The sequence below is a fragment of the Natrix helvetica genome (genome assembly GCF_964273705.1).
Source record: "Natrix helvetica genome assembly, chromosome: 7".
Taxonomy (NCBI): Eukaryota; Metazoa; Chordata; class Lepidosauria; order Squamata; family Natricidae; genus Natrix; species Natrix helvetica.
Window position 1 is genome coordinate 62,749,412 of NC_138558.1, and position 22,025 is coordinate 62,771,436.

A 22,025-nucleotide genomic window follows, 5' to 3' on the forward strand; every position below is an offset into this window, starting at 1 on the left:
GAAATAATCTAGGCTTTCTACTGAAAAAGATGGAGAACAATAAAGATTTCCCTTAGACAATTTCAGAATCAAAATAATTTTATACGATGGAAGAGAGCTTCCCCCCCCAACCCACATCCTCCACGATCAGCATTTAAAAAAGGGATTTCTGCCATTTATATCTGCTATGATGCTCTGACGTGAACTAAGAGGTCAGGCAAGGATACTTTACAAAAATAAAATTGGCATTTACCTGGTGTCACTGCAACATCCAGGGTTTACAGAGGAAGGCTCCTGGCACACCGATTTCTGTATCTTTCAAATCAATATCCTGCCAGACTACCAATAATTCTTCTACATACATTGTAGCTGCCCACATTAAGTAAATAAACACATAACTGAAAGTACATTGTTCAAAAAATGTCAGACTATGACTGAATTAAGCTCCATGCCTCCTCAGCCATAAAGCTATAGTTTAAATAACTACTATAGGTGATGGTCATTACTTTTTTCAACCTGATCTCCCTCACAGGAATATTGTAAAGGAGAAAATAATAAACGGGGGAGGGATTTAAAAAATGGGCAGCATTCCTTGAAACCTCATTTTCTCATTGAATTCTGGATATCACGGATCTTTTAATATGATTAATACAGCCTGGAGACGCTCCCTGCCTGTTAAATAGGCATGTATACACAACAATCCCCCTAAGGAAGATAAAAGAAGCCAAATCACTTTTAGCCTTGTCATAATTCTTTCACTTAATTAAGCTTAATAAAGCCCAAAAAATAATAATAACCAACCCAGAATTAGTGCCTGAAGAGATTGCGTTTATTAATACTGTGAAAACTTTTTTTTTTTTTTTTTTTGCAAACTCTGTCCCTTCTCAATTCGAGTGAAGAGAAGGACCAGTGGAGACATGATAGCAGTGTTCCAATATTTGAGGGGCTGTGGCAGAGAGGAAGGGGGTTCAGCTATTTTCCAAAGCACCTGAAGGCCAGACAAGGAATAATGGATGGAAACTGACCAAGGAGAGATTCAATAAGGAGGAACTTTCTGACAGTGAGAAAAATCAACCAATGGAACAGAAGTTGCCTTCGGAAGTTGTGGGGGCTTCGTAGCTTGAGACTTTCAAGAAGAGATTGGACGGCCATGGTGCGTAGGGTCTCCTCCTGGAGGGGGGAGGGGGTTGGACTAGATGACCCATAAAGTCCCTTCCAACTCTGTTAATCTGCTCTGTTTATTTGAAGGTCCTTCTAATCCAGGGGTGTCCAAACTTGGGAACTTTAAGACTTGTGGACTTCAACTCCCAGAATTCCCCAGCTGAAGTCCACAAGTCTTAAAGTTCCCAAGTTTGGACACCCCTGTTCTAATCGGTTCACTGTTCGCGTTTTCCTTGCCTATTTCAAGGCGACGCGGGTCCTTTTGCAGTGATCCCGGGAAGTTGGCTCGTTCGCTCAGTTAAAAGTGTCCGATTATAATGAAGGGCGAGCATTTAAAAAGCAGTAAATGCCGTTAATTCGGAGTACTATTTAGGAATGTTATCGGGGCGGGTGGGGCGGGGGGGGGGACAGATACGTACATGCAGTGGAATTGAAGCCTAAGCCTAAAAACTAGCCCTGCGCAGCACCTCCAAAGATGTTGTTCCCACGGCACTGTATATCCCGGATACCGCATTAGAAACCGTGAAGGTTACCCTCCCTCCCCTCGTTTTGGCAAAGAGTCCCATTGCGAGACCGGCTAAGCTGCACCCCCACTCCACCCCACCCTCCTCAACAGCAGCCAGAGGACCTGAGCCGCAGCCCGAGAGTCCCAAATCCTATTTTGCGTCTTCCTCTTAATCCCTTATTGGTTAAATAAGGAAAGCCCTCCACCAATGGGAAAGGGAGCCCGGCATTCTGCCCGCTTCTTGAGTGGAAGGTGTGGAGCAGCCGCTTCCAGTCGAGCCTTGGTGGTAAGGGTGGCGGGCGGGTGGCTTTCTCCCGAAGGGAAGGTGCCGCCCGTCCTTCCTCCCTTCCCTCTCCTGCGCTCTTCCCGCCCGCCCCCTTCCTCCCCGTGGAAGGAGGGAAGGAAGGCAGAGCGAAGGGAGCAGCTGCCGTTTCGTCCTCGAGTCCTTTCTAGCGGTGCTGAGTGGCGAGGGTGCCTCTTTCTCTGCCCCCTTCTGGGCACGGGGAGCCCCGAGCGGGCGGGAGACACCCAAGAAAAAGAGGAGCCGCAGAAGGTCTTCGCCAAGAGGAGGAGGAGGAGGCGCCCCCATGGCTTCGGTGCGCCCCGGCAGGTAAGGGAGGTCTCGGAATGAATAGCGGTGGGCGGCGGTTTGGGTGCTTTTTTTCCCACCGAGGAAAAAAAAATCATCTGCAAACTTTGGCTCCTCTTTTCTTCCCGGAATAAAAGTTCATTTTTTTTAAAAAAAATCTTTTTTTCCCCTATTCTTCCCAGAATAAAAGTTCGCCAGGGTTAGCTTGCCTGTGGTTCAAGATTGTGCGCCGCGATCTTGGATGCAAAAATAGCTGATGTGGGAGAGGGAGGTATAGGGGTTATTATTAAGCATTGCAATAATCTGCATTAAGCTTTTTTCTGAATTGTGGAACGGTTTTCTAAAGAGGAAAATGTCCCCCATGCACAGGCACCCAAACAAACAAATGCTGTTGTTTAGGAGCTTGTAATTTTCATTAAAAAAAAAAGTGGTTAGCTCTGTTAACATCTGTCTTCCTTAGTGTGGTACCGGGCCAGCTTCGCTCTGGGATGGGTTTATTATTATTATTATTATTTTGTGAATCCTTGATGCCCTCTAGTGTTTTGTGAGATTCAGAATTGTTTCATTGGCCTGACAATCAAATAGTACTTTAATTATCCTGGACATTATGAACATCTTTTTTTAAAAAATCTGAATTTCTAAACATCATTATGTTTTCTTGCTTACACATACTTTTTTTAGGGAAGCAGCGAACTTGTTTGCAATTTAAATGGGATTTTTTTTCGAAGGAAGAGATGAAGAACAGATAATTAAATACTTTAGAAAACAAGTTGATATCCCAGCACTTTAGAATATATATTGAAAAAATGTAATATAATGAGCTTAATATGCAAAGATGAGGTGCAACCCTATTTATATCCAACTGTCTTAGGCAAAAGGCAGCATATGTATACAAATCCTAACTAGAAATGTAGATGAAACAATGGCAAACAATAAATTGTTTAGGTTGCACCCATACTGCACACAATTCTTTGGGATTAAGTATCATTGGACTGAAAGGAGAGTACCTCTGATTAAATGTAAGGAACTGTATTATTAAATGTTTTAGTAACTTCATTCGAAAAAGAATGTAATGCACAGGGAACCTTTCATGATATTGTTAAAATCTGGATGTTAGTTGGAATTTTGTGTGTGTAGATAGATGATAGATAGATAGATAGATAGATAGATAGATAGATAGATAGATAGATAGATAGATGATAGATAGATAGATGATGGATGGATGGATGGATAGATGATAGATAGATAGATAGATAGATAGATAGATAGATAGATGATAGATAGATGATAGATAGATAGATAGATAGATAGATGATAGATAGATAGATAGATAGATAGATAGATAGATGATAGATAGATGGATGGATAGATAGATGATAGATGATGATAGATGATAGATATAGATATACACACATACATACATACATCATACATACACACACAAACATACATATACATACACACACACGTGTGTGTGTGTGTGTGTGTGTGTTATATTTGTGCTGATAAATAAATAAAGGGAGATTAGTATAGATCTATTTCAAGCTATTTAGCTCTCATCAGCTAGCCATACCCTTACTGGGATTTGAACAGTAATTTAATTTGTAATAATAATTGCTGATTATTTTAAGATATTAAGTTATTTTTTAGCTCTCATCAGCTAGCCATACCCTTACTGGGATTTGAACATATTTGAAGAATATATATATATAAACTTGACTTTATTATGTTTATAAATAAGTCAGGGCAGCAAACATATCAATTCTGTTTACTCTTCTTATTTTCCCAACACCATCCCTATGAGATGGGTTGGGCTGAGAGAGAGTGCCTGGCCCAAAGTCAATTGGCCTTCATGTCTAAGGCAGGACTAGAGTTTATAGTCATTGGAATAAATTCATTAGAAAATCAATTGATAAGAAACAGTAATTATAAAACAGATAAAAAGTATAATACAGCCCACAAGCTTCCAGTCTGATTTTATTTTACTTTTTTTAAAAAATGCTACCTTATTAGAAGGAAAAATACACACGAACCTCCCACATCGTTCTGGATGTTAAGGCAAGGGAGGGAACTATTTCTAGCAATTCAATCCACAGTTGAGTAAACTATTTCAGTCTAGCTGAAACAGTTTTCAACTTCACAGTTGCAATCCTGTTAAGGATGTTTCAGTTAGCTCAGTGGGATGTATGGGATTGCATTCCTGGTTCCTTCGATCTAAAAGAAATTCAGGCCACGTTTTGCTGGAGCAGCATTCAGCTAAGTCGTACTGAAATATTTAGCTTAATACAGTCAAACATGTCACTTTTTAAAAACATCACTACAATTTTGGAATATTTAACAGAACAAAATATCAGAGTTGGAAAGGACTTTAGAGGTCTTCCAATCCAACCAGCTCAGGTAGGAAACCCTATTCCATTTCAGACAAATGGTGGTCCGATTTCTTCTTAAAAACTTCCAGTGTTGGAACACTCACAACTTCTGGAGGTAACACTACACTTATGTCTGGGAAGATGCAAAATTTAGAGTTAAGTACCATTTGTCTTAATTATTTATATTGTAGCCAATTCTAGACTGGTATGTAAGTGAACCAAAGAGCAACAAAACGGCAAATAGTCACAACATTGGGTTTGTTTGGACTTAGTTAAAACAATTTCATAAGGTGGTATTTGGAGAAATGTGTTGTCCTCTATGGAAGACTGCTGTAAATATGTTGCTGGCGAGATAGATATTCCTTTCAAGGAATGCTGCAAAAACATTTCTTAGGAATGGAATATAAAGCATTTTGTGATTAGTATAAGGTCTATAAGAATAGGTCCGTGTTTTGTGATTCATACGTGATGGATTCATGCATGCTGGAAATTTATCAAGTATCAATATGGCCCTTTTAGATTTCTATATTTTTATTTTTTTAAAATGTAAGTAAACACACACACATTCTTGTCACTCTGTGATTGTGTTTCAAGCAAGTAAAATCCAAATACAGTTAAGTTAAAAAATGTTAGAATGTGCTCTTTTTTAATCTTATACTACACAATACATTAACCATTTACTTTTTAATTGTATCAAATCAGAAAAGAGGACACGATCAGGCTGATGTTAAGATCAATCAAGCCTGATTATTTTCTGCACAAGGATTATATAGGAGTTTTATTTTTCCATTAAAACCAGTAGGACTTGGAGAAATTGTTTTGCTTATCATGTCTTAATGTTCATTTTGTATAGTTCCCCTAGCAACAAATGTTGCTTATCCTATTAGTTTATATTGAACGCATTATTTCATATAATTCATATATTAAGCCATTCTGTATCAATTATCTTCCCCATAACTACATTTAATTTGTAATAATAATTGCTGATTATTTTAAGATATTAAGTTATTTTTAATGTCTTTTTAAGTTGATACATTTTATTGCCAGGCATGGCGTTAGTTTTCTTTAAAAAAATGCTATTCATACTCGGTATGGGTTAGATGACTTTAATATCTACAATATCTACTATTATAAAAAATTTTGTGCAATTTGTCATGTTTAGTTGAAATATATATAATTTTAGTCAAGGAAAAGGACCGCTTTATTTATTTATTCAATTGATATGGCTGTCCACTCACCACTCTATTCTGGGAAGCTAATAATACTAAAAGCAACTGAAAAATACTTCACTAATAAAAATCCAACAAGCAGCAGTGATGCATCTAATAGCACAATAACTCACAAAACACATATTGACACTTATTGGTGATTCACACAGCATTCTGCTCCAGTGTCTAAGGGATGGTCCAGATCCAGCATGGTTGGTGCTCTCTGGAGGAAAGTTGATCCACAGAGCTGTCATACCAAATGAAAAGTCGCAATCCTTGATCCTGCATGCTGGTATTGTTTAATGGGTGAAATCTGGACCATGCCATCACCCCCCCCCATCTGATTGGACCCTGAGGGAGGGAGGGGGTCTCTAAAAATCTTGTATATTGTCCCAGAATGTTGACAATCTCTGAATTTTAAAATACTTTATCTGTCACTGTCAATGGTAAATGTGATAAGGAGAGTGAATAGAATAGAATAACAGTTGGAAGGGACCTTGGAGGTCTTCTAATCCAACCCCCTGTTTAGGGAGCACACCCTATACCATTTCAGATTGGTTGTCTACTTTCTTCTTAAAAACTCCCAGTGTTGCAGAATTCACAACTTCTGGAGGCAAGTTGTTCTACTGATTAATTATTCTGTCGGGAAATCTCTCCTCAGTTCTAAGTTGCTTCTTTCCTTGATTAGTTTCCACCCATTGCTTCTTGTCCTGCCCTCAGATGCTTTGGAGACGAGTTTGACTCCCTCTTCTTTGTGGCAGCCCCTGAGATATTGGAACACTACTCTCACCTCACACTTAGTCCTTATTTTCATTAAACTAGACATACCCAATTCCAGCAACCATTTTTTATATGTTTTAGCCTGCATTCCCCTAATAATATCCCCTAATAATAATGAGAGGAAATACCTTTCTGGCTGTGATTCTCCATTGTCATTTTGCCAGCTATCAAAAGTGAATATTTTTAGAAAGCCTATTAATCATTTAGGATTAGAAAAACATCTGAATGTTTATCTTCTTTTGTTTTCACGATGACTTTTTCTTATTTAGAAAAAGTCACCAATCTTGTTTGTTGGATCACTGTCTCAGAAGCCATAGGATTCCACTAGGATATACTGGATGTTGAAGATTTACTTTATTACAGTTCTAAATGTATTTTTATATTTTGTTTAATGTTTTAATAATTACTTTAAATATATAAATATGATTTGTTTTTTCTAAATTTTATTATGTTGGGCAATAATAAATTTCAGGATGATTAAATTAAGTATTATGCCAAAAGATAACTTACATACCAAATAGTAAGTAATGGTATTTGGTGAGGAGGAAAAAAGTTCTGTTAATTACTTGCATGTAATGAAGATGAAGTTGTTTGATAAATTACGATATAGAGTGCAGATCATGGGAATTGATCCATATAGGATGAATCAGGCTGTTTTATAGGGAATTTTGGGGAAGAAGACCATTTTAATTCAGTTTTCACTTCAAATTTAATTCCATTGTTAGATAGTAACAATGTATTAAGATTATTGTGATCAATTGGTTAAAAGTGAAAAAAAAGTCACTAAACTCTCTGTTTTTCCTTTTCAGAATATATTGATTCTGGATTGTACTGAAGACAGAGATACACAGGCTGCAATGGTGACATAAACTCCTAAAATTGAATTGGAATAAATTCTGAAACTCTTTATAATCTCAATGCAGTCAGAACTGGAAAGCATCTTGGCCTGACTTACAACATGACTTTTATTGTGAAACTTCATAGACATTTTCAACGAACAGTAATATTGCTAGCTACATTTTGTATGGTCAGCATTGTTATTTCAGCATATTATTTATACAATGGCTACAAGCAAGAAAATGAAGCTTCTGAACTTTCTTCAGAGGTTGACTGTGGGGACCTTCCAGTGCTGCTATCTCCATGGAAGATGATTAAGTCCAGTGAACCACTAAGGACTGACCCTGTTGTGCTTGTATTTGTGGAAAGTCAGTACTCTCTACTTGGTCAAGATATAGTCATGATATTAGAATCCAGCAGGTTTCAATATCACATAGAGATTGCTTCTGGCAAAGGTGACCTTCCTGTACTGATAAATAAAAATAAAGGCAAGTATCTTCTAATAATATATGAAAATATTTCTAAATATGTGAATATGGATTCCTGGAATCGGGGCCTCCTAGATAAATACTGTGGGGAATTCAGTGTAGGAATGATTGGGTTTCAAAAAAGCAATGATAACACTTTGCAGACTTTTAAGTTAAAAGGTGTTCCTTTCCAGATTCATGGCAATGTAGGTATAAAAGACTGCTGCATCAATCCTCATTCTCCTTTGCTCCATCTAACAAAACCATCCAAGCTTGATAAAGGGCCTTTGCCTGGAAGTGACTGGACAGTTTTCCATATAAATCATTCAGCTTACCAACCTGTTGTATTTGCAAAAGTAAGAATACCTGAAAACCTCCCTCTGGCTGCTATTAAAAATGTTCTACATGCCACAGTTATTCATGACCTGGGTCTTCATGATGGAATTCAGCGTGTTCTTTTTGGTAACAATTTGAACTTCTGGCTGCACAAACTCATCTTTATAGATGCTCTCTCATTTTTGACTGGAAAGAGACTTCCATTGTCCCTGGATAGATACATACTTGTAGATATTGATGACATCTTTGTTGGAAAAGAGGAAACAAGAATGAAAGCCAGTGATGTTCAGGTATGGTATGCCAGAAAGTCTCCTATGATATGGTGGTGTTCAAATATTTATTTTTTAACTGCAAAACTTCTATAGTTAAATAAAGTTTTATTTAAATAGAAAGTCAACTCCCCTGTGTTCAATATATTCATTTGAAATAAAAATCAGTATTTTAATTAAGCTATTGTTTGTTTTTACATCGTTTAAATCCTTTAATTTAGTAGAGCTAAAGCCATAGCATTTTGGCTGGTGGGAACTTGGCTATTATAGGTTATTCTTGCCCAGAATAAATTACATTAGCTTTTTTTTCAGAATGATTAATCTTCCTGCTATTTTTTTTCTATTTGTGAGATGTTGTGATATGAATTAATATCTGTACATTAAATTTTATGTTATGATATACTGGATTTTTTTAAAAAATTCTGTCATGTACAGAAGATAAAGTTATAGAGCAGTAGATTCCATGGGCTGTTTTCCATTTTGTTTAGTTAGAGTTCTATGTGCAATGAAAACATGTATGGCTTTCAATAAAATGGGCTGGTGGATCGTATTTGCATAATTTTTGCCCTCTCTAAGGTTGATGATACAATTTATAGCATGCCGTTGAAGAGAGGTTTGAAGTATGTCCAAGCTTTTTCAGTAACACACGGGTGAAGTGCTCTGAAATCTGCTACCAGTTTGCTTCATGCGTGCAGGTGTGCTTTGCACACATGGGCACCACCTGTTCAATTTAGCTGGCCTGGCCTAATCCCAGTTTAGTCCCTCAAGTCTGTATTTTAAATTTTTAGGGGTGAGTTTTTAGGTTGTTTTTAATCTTTATCACTTTGTACAGCTTATTGTTTAATTCGATTTTACGGGAATTTAAGGGTATTTATTTTTGTATACGGTTTTTTATTGAGATGTCTGTACACCGCCCCGAGTCCCTTCGGGGAGAGGGGGCGGTCTATAAATCTAATTAAACTTAAACTTAAACCACAGGCGCTGATCGTCAGAACTACCAGTCTGCCCAAACCGGTAGTAAAAAATGCTACCGGTTCGGATGAACGATCAGCTGTTCTGCACAATTATCTAAATCACACAGCACAGCTGATTGTCACACAGCTGGTTGTTGGAACTACGGTTTGCCCAAACCGGTAGCATTTTTTTTTACTATTGGTTCGGGCGAAAACAGTAACATTTCACCCCTGGTAACATAGATTTGATGATATTCACTCCTACTGTTTCTGAGATCTGTTAAGTATAGCAACCAGTTTGAAGGCACCACAGTTTATTTTCTTAAGCTGTAGATTACATGGCAAACGGAATCTTGCTGTAATACTTTAGAGCAGAGGAGGAAAATTTCTTCTTTAAGTTTAATGAAATTATTAAGTTTAATTATTGGAGAAACAAAAGTTTGAACATGACAAATTAGCGAATTTATTTTATTTTTATCCCACCTTTATTATTTTTACAAATAATTCAAGGTGGCAAATATATCCAGCCTCCTATTTTCCTCCTCCTATTTTCCCCACAATAATCCTGTGAGGTGAGGTGAGCTTTGAGAGAGTGACTGGCCCAAGGTCAGACTTTCATTGCTAATGTGGGACTAGAACTCTTAATCTCCTAGTTTCTAGCCTGGTGCCTTAACCACTAGACCAAACTGGCTCTAGAAGAGTATGTACAAAATATTTTTTTCATGGAAAGTTGTAAATTAAACAAGATAAGGCATGGCATACTGTAAGTAAGGAGGACATCTTTATTTCTTCATTACAGCAGATATTTTAAGTGATTGGCTATAAGCATCCTGCATTATCTGTTCTCAGTTCTGGTTCTTGCTTGCACTAAATTCAAATGTGGTCCTCAGAAAAGTTGCTTTATAGTTTTTTGTTTTAATTATGTTCAACTTGCTTTCCCTATATGGAAAGCTTCCATGTTCTGACATTTATTAATATTCTGCATAGGGCAAACTGATCTAAATGAACCTATTGCTGTAGACAAGTTAGTCTTGGCTGGTAGAGTTATGGTTCAGACTACCTGGACTACCTCAGATTAAGTTTGTAAGACATTTTGAAAATCAACAAATCTCTTAACTTTCTAAGAACTATTCTGGATGGCTTAGAAACTACAGTGCATGGATTTTTTCATGGATCACCCTCAATAAGCTAACAATTGGTTTAGCACAGCTTTTCAGCTTCCTTCTCTCCTTCCAATTCATGCAGACAGATGATATATTAATACGCCGTATGTTGTGTTTCAGTTAAAATCTGGATTTATATGAGTAGGTTTAACCTTTAAAGAAAGTTATTTTTCTGCACTTTAGTTCTCTTGTTTCATTAAGAAAAATTCAATCATGAAACAGATGGCTAGGGAATAACCTATAAATCTTCAATTTAATCTAAAATCAGTTTGGAATTTATCACTTTGGGTTTGGTGCATCATAAATTGAGAATAGAAGATTAGGGATATGAAATTAAAACATAATTCTTGATATTCCTCAGCTTAATCATTGAATTTTTAAAATTTGCAATTAGTAGTCGAAGGCCTGATTATGAAACAGTATATCAGTCAATTACAAACAATATAATTTGTGATAAATTTGAAATAGCATTTCGATGTTTAATATTTTTTTAGTAATTTATCTGCCCCCCCCCCCCCGCACCATGCAAAAAAAATTGTGACTGAATAGTATTCTTTTAATACCAATAACGGTATTTGAAACTCATAGGTAGTGCTTTTCACAATGCATATTTTCATACAAATTACAGTATTTTTGTCTTTTTAAAGGTTCTTCTGTTTGCAGATCCTTAGGAAGAACAAATAAATAAGCCTGCAAATCCTATAGCCCTTCCAAGCTATATTTTCTCATTTAGAATTCAATACAAGGAGCAGAGGTGAAGCATCCTTCCCCTTTTTAACTCATGCTATATTATTAGAAAACATTTAGTTGCCCTTGGCTGCAATATGCCTTCCATATAATGCTCTACCTGTAGCATTATCAAATTTCTAGTTGAGATGAAAATCTTAGCATATACATAAAAGTTCCCCGTGAATGCAGAGCATTTCTCGTGAGGACTGGTTTTTCTATTATATCACCAGAGCAACTTGTGGGAAGAAAGTGGCCGATAGCCATACATTAAATTCTATGCAGAGACATGGTGACTGAACAAGACTCAAGATAGCTATAATTTTCATTCTTCAATATTCACTTTAAACTAGAAGTTCTTCATTGAAAAAAAAATCCATTTTGCTACATGGCCTGAGTCTGATATGAAAAACATTTAAGGATCAGTGACTTTCCGAACTAGAGCAGAAAGTATTGCATTTAAACAATTTATATTAAAAGAAAGATGAATAGAAAAATAGCTTCCAATTTTGAACATGACATGAGAAATAACAGCCTTTGCTTTTAATGAAAAAATAATTCAATTGTCTAAATGCAAGCCCAAATACTGCCAGTGAAAGTTGCTGACTGTTAAATTGCTATTTTATTTATAAAAAATAAATACAGAAATTTATAATGGTATAACAACCAATTTTCATGATGTCAATCATTGACTGGAAAGAATGACAATTGTTAATTAAAGCAAACTTTGATTACCCTTAAATTAAAATGGAATTGTGGTTTTAGATCCGAACAAACAACATGTTTCCCAGTTTATACAAAACAGGAAAATGAAGTTGTTATAAAATAACACATTTTATTTTTTCTTTCATGATGTATCTTCTTCCAACCAAGTGCCATGTGTGGCATTAAAGTGCCCATCTGGATAGCATTAAGCTATGTTGGAATCAATTAGTATGCCATCATTTGAACCAGGTCAATACCTATAGATTTGAGTCTCAAATGATACAAAAGTATAGTTAATTCCATGATTTATTATATAAACCGTAATGGCTTGGTTTCACACACAATATGCGGAAGCCACTATGATGTGGTTCATATCGCAATCACTAAGCCAAAATCAAATAAGCCACATTAGGATTTTTTAAACTAAATCATACTGTTCATGACCTCATTTGCATTGTAAACTTAGTTATAAAACAACCAATTCATTTAAAACTAGTATTGGAAACGAGAAAGGTATAAAAGTTGGAGAGAGAATCTGACAAAGTGCGCTTTCAAGAATTTTCAAAAAATGAATATGAAATTCTGACTTTAAGGTCATTTTTCAACACTACTGTAGAAACAAGTTCAGCAAATCTTATTTTACACCATGGAATGTTGAAAAAGTAGAGCAGGGAAAATATTTTAAAAGATAATATGTTCTTTTAGAGATGTTAGCCATGTGAGATGCAATGAGTCTTTATTACTATGAATGTGGAAGAAGTTGTTCTCAGTAGCACAATGACACTAAGTGAGGCAATGTTGTGCAAATCAACTGGAATTTAAAGGAATATTTGTACACTATATGAATACCATCTTATTAGATACTGCATTTCGTTCTACCTGTATATCAGAAGTCAGACATGAAAATAGTCTGTAACAGAGAAGGCTACGCATGTTGAATCTCTTCATTTCCCACTATAGGCCAGTTCATGAAAGTTCAGTGATAGTTAATTATGATCTTTTGGTGGCAGAATCATCATCCATTCAAATGTGAAGTTGCTAAGGAATACCATTGGGAAGTTGTTATTTCAATCATGTCCTGCTTAGAAGTCTCATATAGACTGTCAGGCCTGTAGTTATATTCTTTTTAGGATCTTTGGCCTGCCACACTTTCTTATAATTTTCTATGCTGTTTCAATAGTGTAGTAGTTGGGAGGGGGGAATAGAAAGGAGTAGGATTGTGGAATGTATTGTTATGGATTTTCTTAGAAGCTCAAGGTCGTCTTTTGTCTCCGCACCTCGACACCTGACCGGAACCAGAGGGGTGTAGATGCCAGCGTGGAAGATGATGATTGGAACATGTGATGGATTTGTGGGTGTGGGGATAGATCATGAACTTTCAACTGGGTGGAATTCCAGGATGCAAATCAGAGTTGGAATTTTTCCATAGAGGTGCTAACTTGCCTGTAGAATAAATTGGACCTTTAAGGATGTTTTGCCTTGGACAACGATTTATTTCTCCATGGTATTTAGAACCCTAACATAGACATCTGATTGGCTGCTGTAGGAACAACAGTGATGATTTGATCCAGCATGAATCTTCTTACATTTTTAGCAAATCAATATGTTGATACATATTGTATGGCCATGTGCTGAGAACAGTTAATGCTTTTACTGTAATTACAGGTATGTGTTAGAGGAAATTCCCCCCCCCCAAAAAAAAGAATTGTTTGTGAAAATTCCATTAATGAAATGTTGAAGTAAAAATCAATGATGAAGAGCTGTCACCTCTAATATTAGCACTGTGGAAATAAGGATTTGGATTTTGTACACACTTAACCAGGGAGCTGTGAACTCTGTATTAAAGGAACTAAGGATACCAAGAGCTTCAAATTCTTCAGTAATACAAAAATCAGAAAGAGTACGTCTGTCTCATTTTTGCTCGGATTATAAATTTAGATTTCCTGGCAATGACTATGTTCTAATAATTTGTAAATGAAAGAGAATGAATTCAGCTTCATATTTTACAGTAGCAGTTTGCCCAATTGCTTGTGTATTTACTTTTTTTCTTCTTCAGAAATTAGGATTGCTCATAGATTTATGGAACGTGAAAAGAACATACAATCAACATTGCATTGACAATAAGATATATATTTAGAATTTACCATTGTTTGTGATTCAACGTGAGCATTAGGAGAAGGCTATGGTAGAGCTATTTTTCCTATTTAGAGGATGCAGGGATATTAAACATGAATATTAAATAAATTAAAGTGGCAACAAAACCAAAACGATGTGAAAACAATACAGTTAACTCAGGAGTGGGCTGCTGGGGGTTTGCAGGGGCTCGGGAGAGCCTCTAGCTAAGATACTGTGCTGTTTGGAGAACCCCATTCCTGGCTGGCCCTGTCAACCTTGCCCCTCCCCTCCCAGGAGTCCCCACGCGGCCCTTTCTGGATGCAGGTAAGTGCAGGGCACGCACAGAGGCTCGGGGATGGCAAAAAATGGGCCTACTAGAAGTTTGGGAAATCCAGAAACGAGCCTGTTTCCGGCCTCGAGGGTCCAAGGAGGCTGTTTTCGCCCTTCCGGAGGCTCAAGGAAAGCCTCCGGAGCCCGGGGAGGGCAAAAATGCTCCCACGCTGTGGTGCAGGAGGCCAACTAGGCCACACCCACCCAGCAAACAAGCATATAACCCCTTGCTAAAATGTTTGAAGCCCATTCCTGAGTTAACTTCCTACCACATTCAGGAGAAAACACACTGGAGACTGGAGAGATAATCTATGTCTCTATAAATTAATCTAATTCTTATTCCTATTAACACAATATGCATCCCACCTAGTGGGAAACTGCATATCCCTTGTTCTTTTTCATGATGCATTTAAAAATTACTCATAATTCTTTTTTGAGCCCTGACAGGCATAATCAAATTTGTTAATGAGTTCACATTTTACAGCCTCACACTTTAATTGGACTCTGAAATTTGTCTACCTAGAGCAACTCTAAGGTCAAGAATGTAGTATCTTAAGAAAATTGAAATGATATCCCATTGGGATTTTTAAATTATCCTCTGTTTTTAATGTTTAAGGCGTCCATTGTCTTACTTAGCAAGTTTCAGTTTGGCAAGATCAACTGTTGAAGGTCATATGAAGGTCAGGCTGGCATATAACTTGTGTAAATGGACATGTAAATCCCAAAACTGGATTGTTAGAATAAATAAGAAACATGTGTTGTTTGAGAAGCAAAGTACTTTCAGCTTCTAGAACTGATCTGTTCAGAAGCCTCTAAACCAGGGGTGAAATCCAGCAGGTTCTAACAGGTTGTGGAGAACCGGTAGCGGAAATTTTGAGTAATTCAGAGAATCGGCAAATGCCATCTCTGGCTGTCCCCAGAGTGGGGTGGAAATGGAGATTTTGCAGTATCCTTCCCCTGCCATGCCCACCAAGCCACGCCTACCAAGCCACACCATGCCCACCAAGTCACGCCCACAGAGTCGGTAGTAAAAAAAATTGAATTTCACCACTGCTCTAAACCAGGCACGTCTAACCTGTGACGTGCAGACCACATGAGTCTCTGGGCAGCTAATAATGCAGCCCCACAAGATCATAAACTTTTAACATGTGATTTATATACATTAACTAGATTATATATTTTAAGGGTGGCCCAAGACCATTCTTCTTCACTCAATGCAGCCAAGGCAATCCATAAACTTGGAGACCCTGGCCCTAAACACTTACCTCAGCCAGAAGCAACACTATTGAAAACCAGAGTTATCGTTGACTGGTAGGTAGGTAGGTAGGTAGGTAGGTAGGTAGGTAGGTAGGCAGGCAGGCAGGCAGGCAGGCAGGCATAGAGATATAGAGATATAGAGCAATACGCTGAATCTAAACCGCTTAGAGGCTTGTAAAGCACTATAAAGCGGTATATTATTATTATATACTTTATTCATTAAACATGAAACTCAGTCAACTGAACATTCAAAAATGCATCACAAATACTATTGCCTGGTGCTAATGGTTGATACAGGTTGCTGCCAGCGTCCTAGGTATCAACCAAGTATCTACTTAAAATATATGATGTTCTGAGTAGAGCAGTTTTTTGCAGTTCCGCTGGTGTTATTATAGGAAGCTGCAATTTGTTGATGTGTTTTGTAAAATTATTATCTCTTTTATTCATTAAACATGAAACTCAGTCAACTGAAAATTTAAAAATGTGTCACAAATACCATTGATTGGTACTGATGATTGATACGGGTTGCATTGTTGTTGTTGTTGTTGTTGTTATTATTTAGTGAAATATTGAGGTTACATGGAGGCGTATGTACACAACATGAAGATGTGTTTACTCAAAATGTTAGCCTTGTATGTATAGAAAAAGAACCACTTACTACAAATTGAATTAGCTCAATGACATGCCTTTTATTTCACACTCCCTCAACAGTGGGACTCTTTAAAGACCCTAAAAATTTATATGGCCAGCTTATTTTTTTCCAAATTTAAAAAATAAAAATAAAAATCAGGTATACCGGGAAGCAAAAGTGCATCAAATGAGCTATACATGGCCCCAATAGAATTCCTATGGTATTTACTTTCCTTGATTTAACTGCAAGCAATGCATTCCTTATTGTTAGAATTTCACTGTAGAATTATATAGGGATGATATGTACTGTGAGGACAGAATATATAGCAATTTTCTTTTACCCTTTGGAATTAAAAATAGAAGCTATCCTCGTAAGAGAAATTTATTTGTAAACACAACTCTTTTAGAATTTAGAAATTTAGAATAAGGTACAGAATTATAGACATGCATCAGTGGATCGACCAGAAAAATACTGTTCGAACTACCTTAGTTAAGTCATGGTAAAAAATAAATAAGCACTATGTAACAGTTGCCAACTTTAATGTTGAGACTGTGGAGCCTCAGGGCTTTAGCACTGCAGAGCTAGAGCAATCTCTGATCTTAGGATGCACTAATGGACCAAATGTGTCAGTCAGTATGAATCAGATTGCATACTGAAGTCTCTGATTCAGCACTGCTTTAAGTTCAGGAGAACTAGGAATAAAAAGGTTTGTCTTTTTCTTCCTGCTGGGATCCTATATTTCATTTTTCTGGCAATTATTGTATTCTAATAAATAACCATGACACCAGAGGGTGGCTCATTGGCTAAGACGCTGAGCTCGTCGATCAGAAAGGTAGGCGGTTCGAATCCCTAGCACCGCGTAGTGGAGTGAGCTCCCGTTACTTGTCCCAGTTTCAGCCAACCTAGCAGTTCGAAAGCATATAAAAATGCAAGTAGAAAAATAGGAACCACCTTGGTGGGAAGGTAACAGTGTTTTGTGCACTGTCTTCGGACAGCGCTGGCTCTACAGCTTTAAAATGGAGATGAGCACCGCCCCCTAGAGTCGGGAACAACTAGGACATTTGTGCGAGAACCTTTAACTTTAATCATTAACCCATAAAACTGTAGTGCTAAACAATTATCCTACTCTTTTACTCAGTACAGTAATGCATCTTCTTCATAGAAGCTTTTATTTTAAAATTATTGTGTACTTTCAACTCAGTCTTGGCTCCTGATATTTATCTGGATTACTCCCTGCAGGTTTTCTCCCCAAGATTTTCAGAAATGGTTTGTCACTGCCTCCTTCTTAGGACTGAGAGAGAGAAACCACATAGTTGGTTTCAAACCTAAGGCAGGTCTAGAACTCCCAGTCTCCCAGTTTTTAGCCTAGTGCTTTAATTATCACATCAAACTGGCTCTCATTTATTTTATTTAAATACGGATTAAACCCTATATGCACATCAGTATTCAACTTTGAGTTTCAATTCCTTGCTTCTCATTTTTTGCTTTCCCAGTCTGAAGGCCCCCCCTCCTTCCCCAAATATGAGAGCTTCAATTCCAGAATTCTTGATGGCAATGCTGGCTGCAAATTGTATAGCATTCATCTAACAGGGAAAGCTGTTTTAGGTTTCTAGTACTGATTAGCTAAATGCTGTAACAGTAGTCATTCCTTGATGATGCCAAGAAGGAAATGTCTAAGAAAACCTAGGAATAACTTCTCTTTCTGCAATTCAGCAATCACTACAGGGGATCATTGGAGGTTTACTGTATGTTTATTTAATAAATGTATGATATAAGAAAATTAGCTGGCTTTATTTCCTTGAGGAGCTGGAGAAGGAAAACCAAAATTAAAAATGGCAAGACCTAAATTTTTAAGCTATTTTTTTGGTTGCATCTTGTTTCAGTATAGAAAATAAACCTGTACTTCTCAAGTAATAGGATTTTATTGCTGCTGTGGTGGTTGTAGTTGCTTTTCTAATGATGCACTGAACTATAAAAAGAAATGGAAACTTCAAGTGTTTTATGGCTTGGGCAGCAGGTTAGATAAAAAATAAATCCCAAGACTTTGTTCTCAGTTCTATCCTCTGACTTTATTTCCGACCAAACTTGCAAGCCATTCTACGCCTTCTAAAGTTTAGTGATACTTCTAAGCAAAGAAATCTCCCAACTTATTTTAACTTCCTGAAGCTTGGAATTCCATAACTTGAAGTTCTAATATACCTATAGGATAGAAGACTGGTTCCTAACTTTTTAAAAACTGGTCGACACATTTGACACTTTGAAAACACATTATGGATATGCTTGCAAAATAGAACTGCACTATTTCATCTTTGTCAATTGTTGGCAAGTCAATTGCAATATATTCAAGCTTCATACCTGCTGATTTTCTTGGCTATGACCAGCGGTGAAATCCTCTGAAGTCTGCTACCGGTTCAGTGAGTCTAGCATACCCTTTGCGTGTACATGTTGGCATGCATGCCTGAGGCGCACCCGCACAGCGCTAAAAAAGGAACATTTTGAAGCTTTCCAAATTTGCAAAGGTAAGTAGCACAACAAGGGTTGGGGGAGTATGCTGTGCAACGCAATTTAGATTAACTAGAAAGCAGGAAATCCGACGATTCTAGCTAATATAAATCGCGTGTCACAGCTGATCCTTGGAAATACTGGTTCAGGTAAACCAATAGCATTTTTTTTTACTACTGGTTTAGGCGAACTGGTCTGAACTGGTAGCATTTCACCCCATTATTTACTGTTTTATTATTTCCAGTGCTTGCTTGATCTTCCTTGTCTCTAGACCAGAGGTGATATTTCTTTTTTTGTTTTTGTTTAGAATACCTTTTGTAGATTTCAACATCGAACATTAAAATGCAAGCTTAACTTCAGGGCGTTCTTTTGTCTTCTTTTTATTCAGCTACTTTTGTTACATTTCTTCTAGCTTTCTTGGATCTGATCTTGACATGCTGATCTGATTTTCCAACCAAATCTTCCATTTTAGTGATGTTTGGCCCTTGTTGTTATCTTCTATTATCTTCTATTATATTTTAATTGTAGCTGTGCAGCTGGTTTGTTTCTTGCAGTGAGTTGGTATTTTTGATATTACATTATTGATAGCTTTCATTATTGTTTCTTTCTCTTTTATTTTCCTTTCTTTTACAAGCATCCATGCAGGCAATCTTATTGTGTTGTTTTTGTGCTGTTCCTAATGCTCAGTTCTTCTTCGTTTGACTTCCTCTTGCTTTGCAGTTAAAGGACTTGGTTCTTCTTGAAGAGAAGGTAGAGGAGAGAGTGCCTGGTTTGGGAATGAAAATGATTTAATTGTTGGTTTCCTCTACTGCCAATTTCACCTGCTTGTATCTCCTGTCTGAGCTACTTCTGGGAAGGCTTTTGATTTATTTTATTTTTTTGCCCTGGATATATCTTTGCAGGGTGTTATTTTTACAAGAACTAGTGCATTCTTTTTAAATTTATTTTTCTTATTTGTATTTGATTTGTTACAGAAAACCATTATTTCTTTGTTTTCAGTACATTTGTACCAGGTAAGCAACTTGTAGTCCTGGAAGTTGCTAGCCCTGGTTGGTCAGACACCAGTTCTTAGTATTGCGGTTTGTTGTATAGTCAGCCAGGTGGTTAGACTGGATTTGGCATTTTTAGCCGCCTACCAAGTCCTTCCCAAGGACCTGCAATAGGGAGGTGTTGTTGTTTGATGGTTATGTCACAGGATGCAAGCTGTTTCAAGTTAAGCTGCCTTTTGCAATTGACTGATGGTGATTTTGTCAATGCCAGTAATGTTCAAGTGGTGCTTTGAGATTGAAACTAATGTGTCTATTACTATATTGCACCCACTTTACCTGTTGTTTTTACTATTCTGATTCGTTGCACAGTCAGCCAAATAGGTTTTGGTTTAGCATCTATTCATTATTGTAATCTATTCATAACAATATGCCTGCTCTTTAGCTGCTGTTGTCCTTCATACACATTGAGTTCTTCCCAAGAACGTAGAATGTCATAATGTATTAGAACAGTGCATGCGTGGCTCCAAGCAGTTGCCTTTTGCAATTGATAGATGGACATTTGGTCAGTGTGCAGATTTCAAATACAATGGTATCTTGCTACTCAACTAGTTTTAAATTTATCAAAGTTGGTACTCAATGCATTTTTATGTGAAAACTTTGTTCTAGTACTCATTGTTTCTTTGTACTCAATGCATAAGCTAGAATTTGTTGGTGTCAGCTGCCTTGTGACTCACTACATTATTCTCTATGGGAAAAGTTTGTTTGGTACTCATCATTTTTGTTACTCATTGCACCTCCCTGAACCAACTGACCACAAGGTACCACTCTACTGTGCAAGACATTTGAGTTTGGCACTCAATGTGCTGATAACTAGTGGGACCACCACAACCGGTTTATGCCCTAATGTATCAATTTTGATTTTCAAATCTTATTATTTTTTAAACTCTGGTACTGCTCAACTCTTAATAGCTGTAGACAGCTGACAACAATTTAAAAAATTACCATAATATCAATAAAACATTAAAATAGATTAACAATGACAAATATGAGGAAGTGAGAGGAAGGACTTACTTGCCCTCAGAAGTTACTATTTAGCTCAGGGGTGTCAAACTTGATTTCATTGAGGGCCACACCAGGGTTGTGTTCGGGGGGGGGCATGGCCAGCTTGACGTCACTCCTGACTGACAGGGGCACCTGTGGCAGCCCAAGCGCTTTGCCAGTGAAAACAGGCTCCCGAGTTCTGTTTTCAGCTGCCATGGCCTCTTGCAACCCTCTGCCAGTGAAAATGGAGCTTGGGAGCCCGTTTTCTCTGGCAGAAGCACCGCGGGTCTTTTGCTGTTTCCAGAGTGGCCCCTTCGGGCCAGATCTGGACCCTGGGCCTTGAGCTTTACACCCCTTATTTAGCTTTTCCGCAACCCAGCTTCCACTCTACACTATGGGAAAGTGATGAACTGATGTTTGGAAACCATTTGGAGCTGGCAGGGACAAAACAGGCTAAAAGTAAATGGAACAACTTTATTCAGAAGGAATCTTTGCTAATAATAATAAGTAATAATTCTTAAATGGCTAACAGCCTCCTCAAAACAGAATATTTGGAACTTGGGAACCCTGGAATTATACTACTACTAAATAGGCATAGGGCCTTTGCCCAGTTTCAGATGATACAATGAATTAAAGGAAGAGGGGGGAAAACAAGAGTCTTTACACGCGGATGTTCTTATGGAAATTCCTTTCGAATGATATACATTATATCATTTAGGGTAGCATTGCTGCATCATTTAGCATCAATTTCAATTTAAGATTATTTGGTGCACAATGAACTAACTGAGAGATGGGAAGTAGAAATCAATGGCATATATTACTATGGCAAACTGCATCGCGTTGTATAAAGTAATTGTACAAGCAAATGAAAAATCCGTTAGGATTCGAAAGTTAAGCAGGAGCTGAATTTGAAACTGGTAATAAAACCAAGTCCTGTGTTTTTGTGCGCAGAAATCAGGAAGGAGAAATATACGCTGGCTCTTGATTTGAAGCTTATTTATCTCAGTGTGACATCTGAAGCTGCTGGCAGATCGAGTGCTGGTTGTAGATGTTTTCAGACCTTAGCAAAATGTCAGAATGTTGCCCTTCTTGACGTACAGAGTCTGATCACAT

The 22,025-nt window shown here is 37.4% G+C and overlaps 1 protein-coding gene across 2 annotated transcripts in view; it reads left to right on the forward strand.

Annotated features, from left to right (window-relative positions):
* The first annotated feature begins 1,937 nt into the window (after positions 1–1,937).
* LOC309395322 (bifunctional heparan sulfate N-deacetylase/N-sulfotransferase 3) overlaps positions 1,938–22,025 on the forward strand; it is an 83,426-nt gene continuing 63,338 nt past the window's right edge. For both annotated transcript variants that reach the window (XM_081959441.1, XM_081959442.1), the window contains exons 1-2: positions 1,938–2,255; positions 7,401–8,521. In XM_081959441.1, the coding sequence (XP_081815567.1) occupies positions 7,550–8,521 (972 nt within the window). In that variant the 5' untranslated portion in view covers positions 1,938–2,255; positions 7,401–7,549. The remainder of the gene's footprint in view (positions 2,256–7,400; positions 8,522–22,025) is intronic.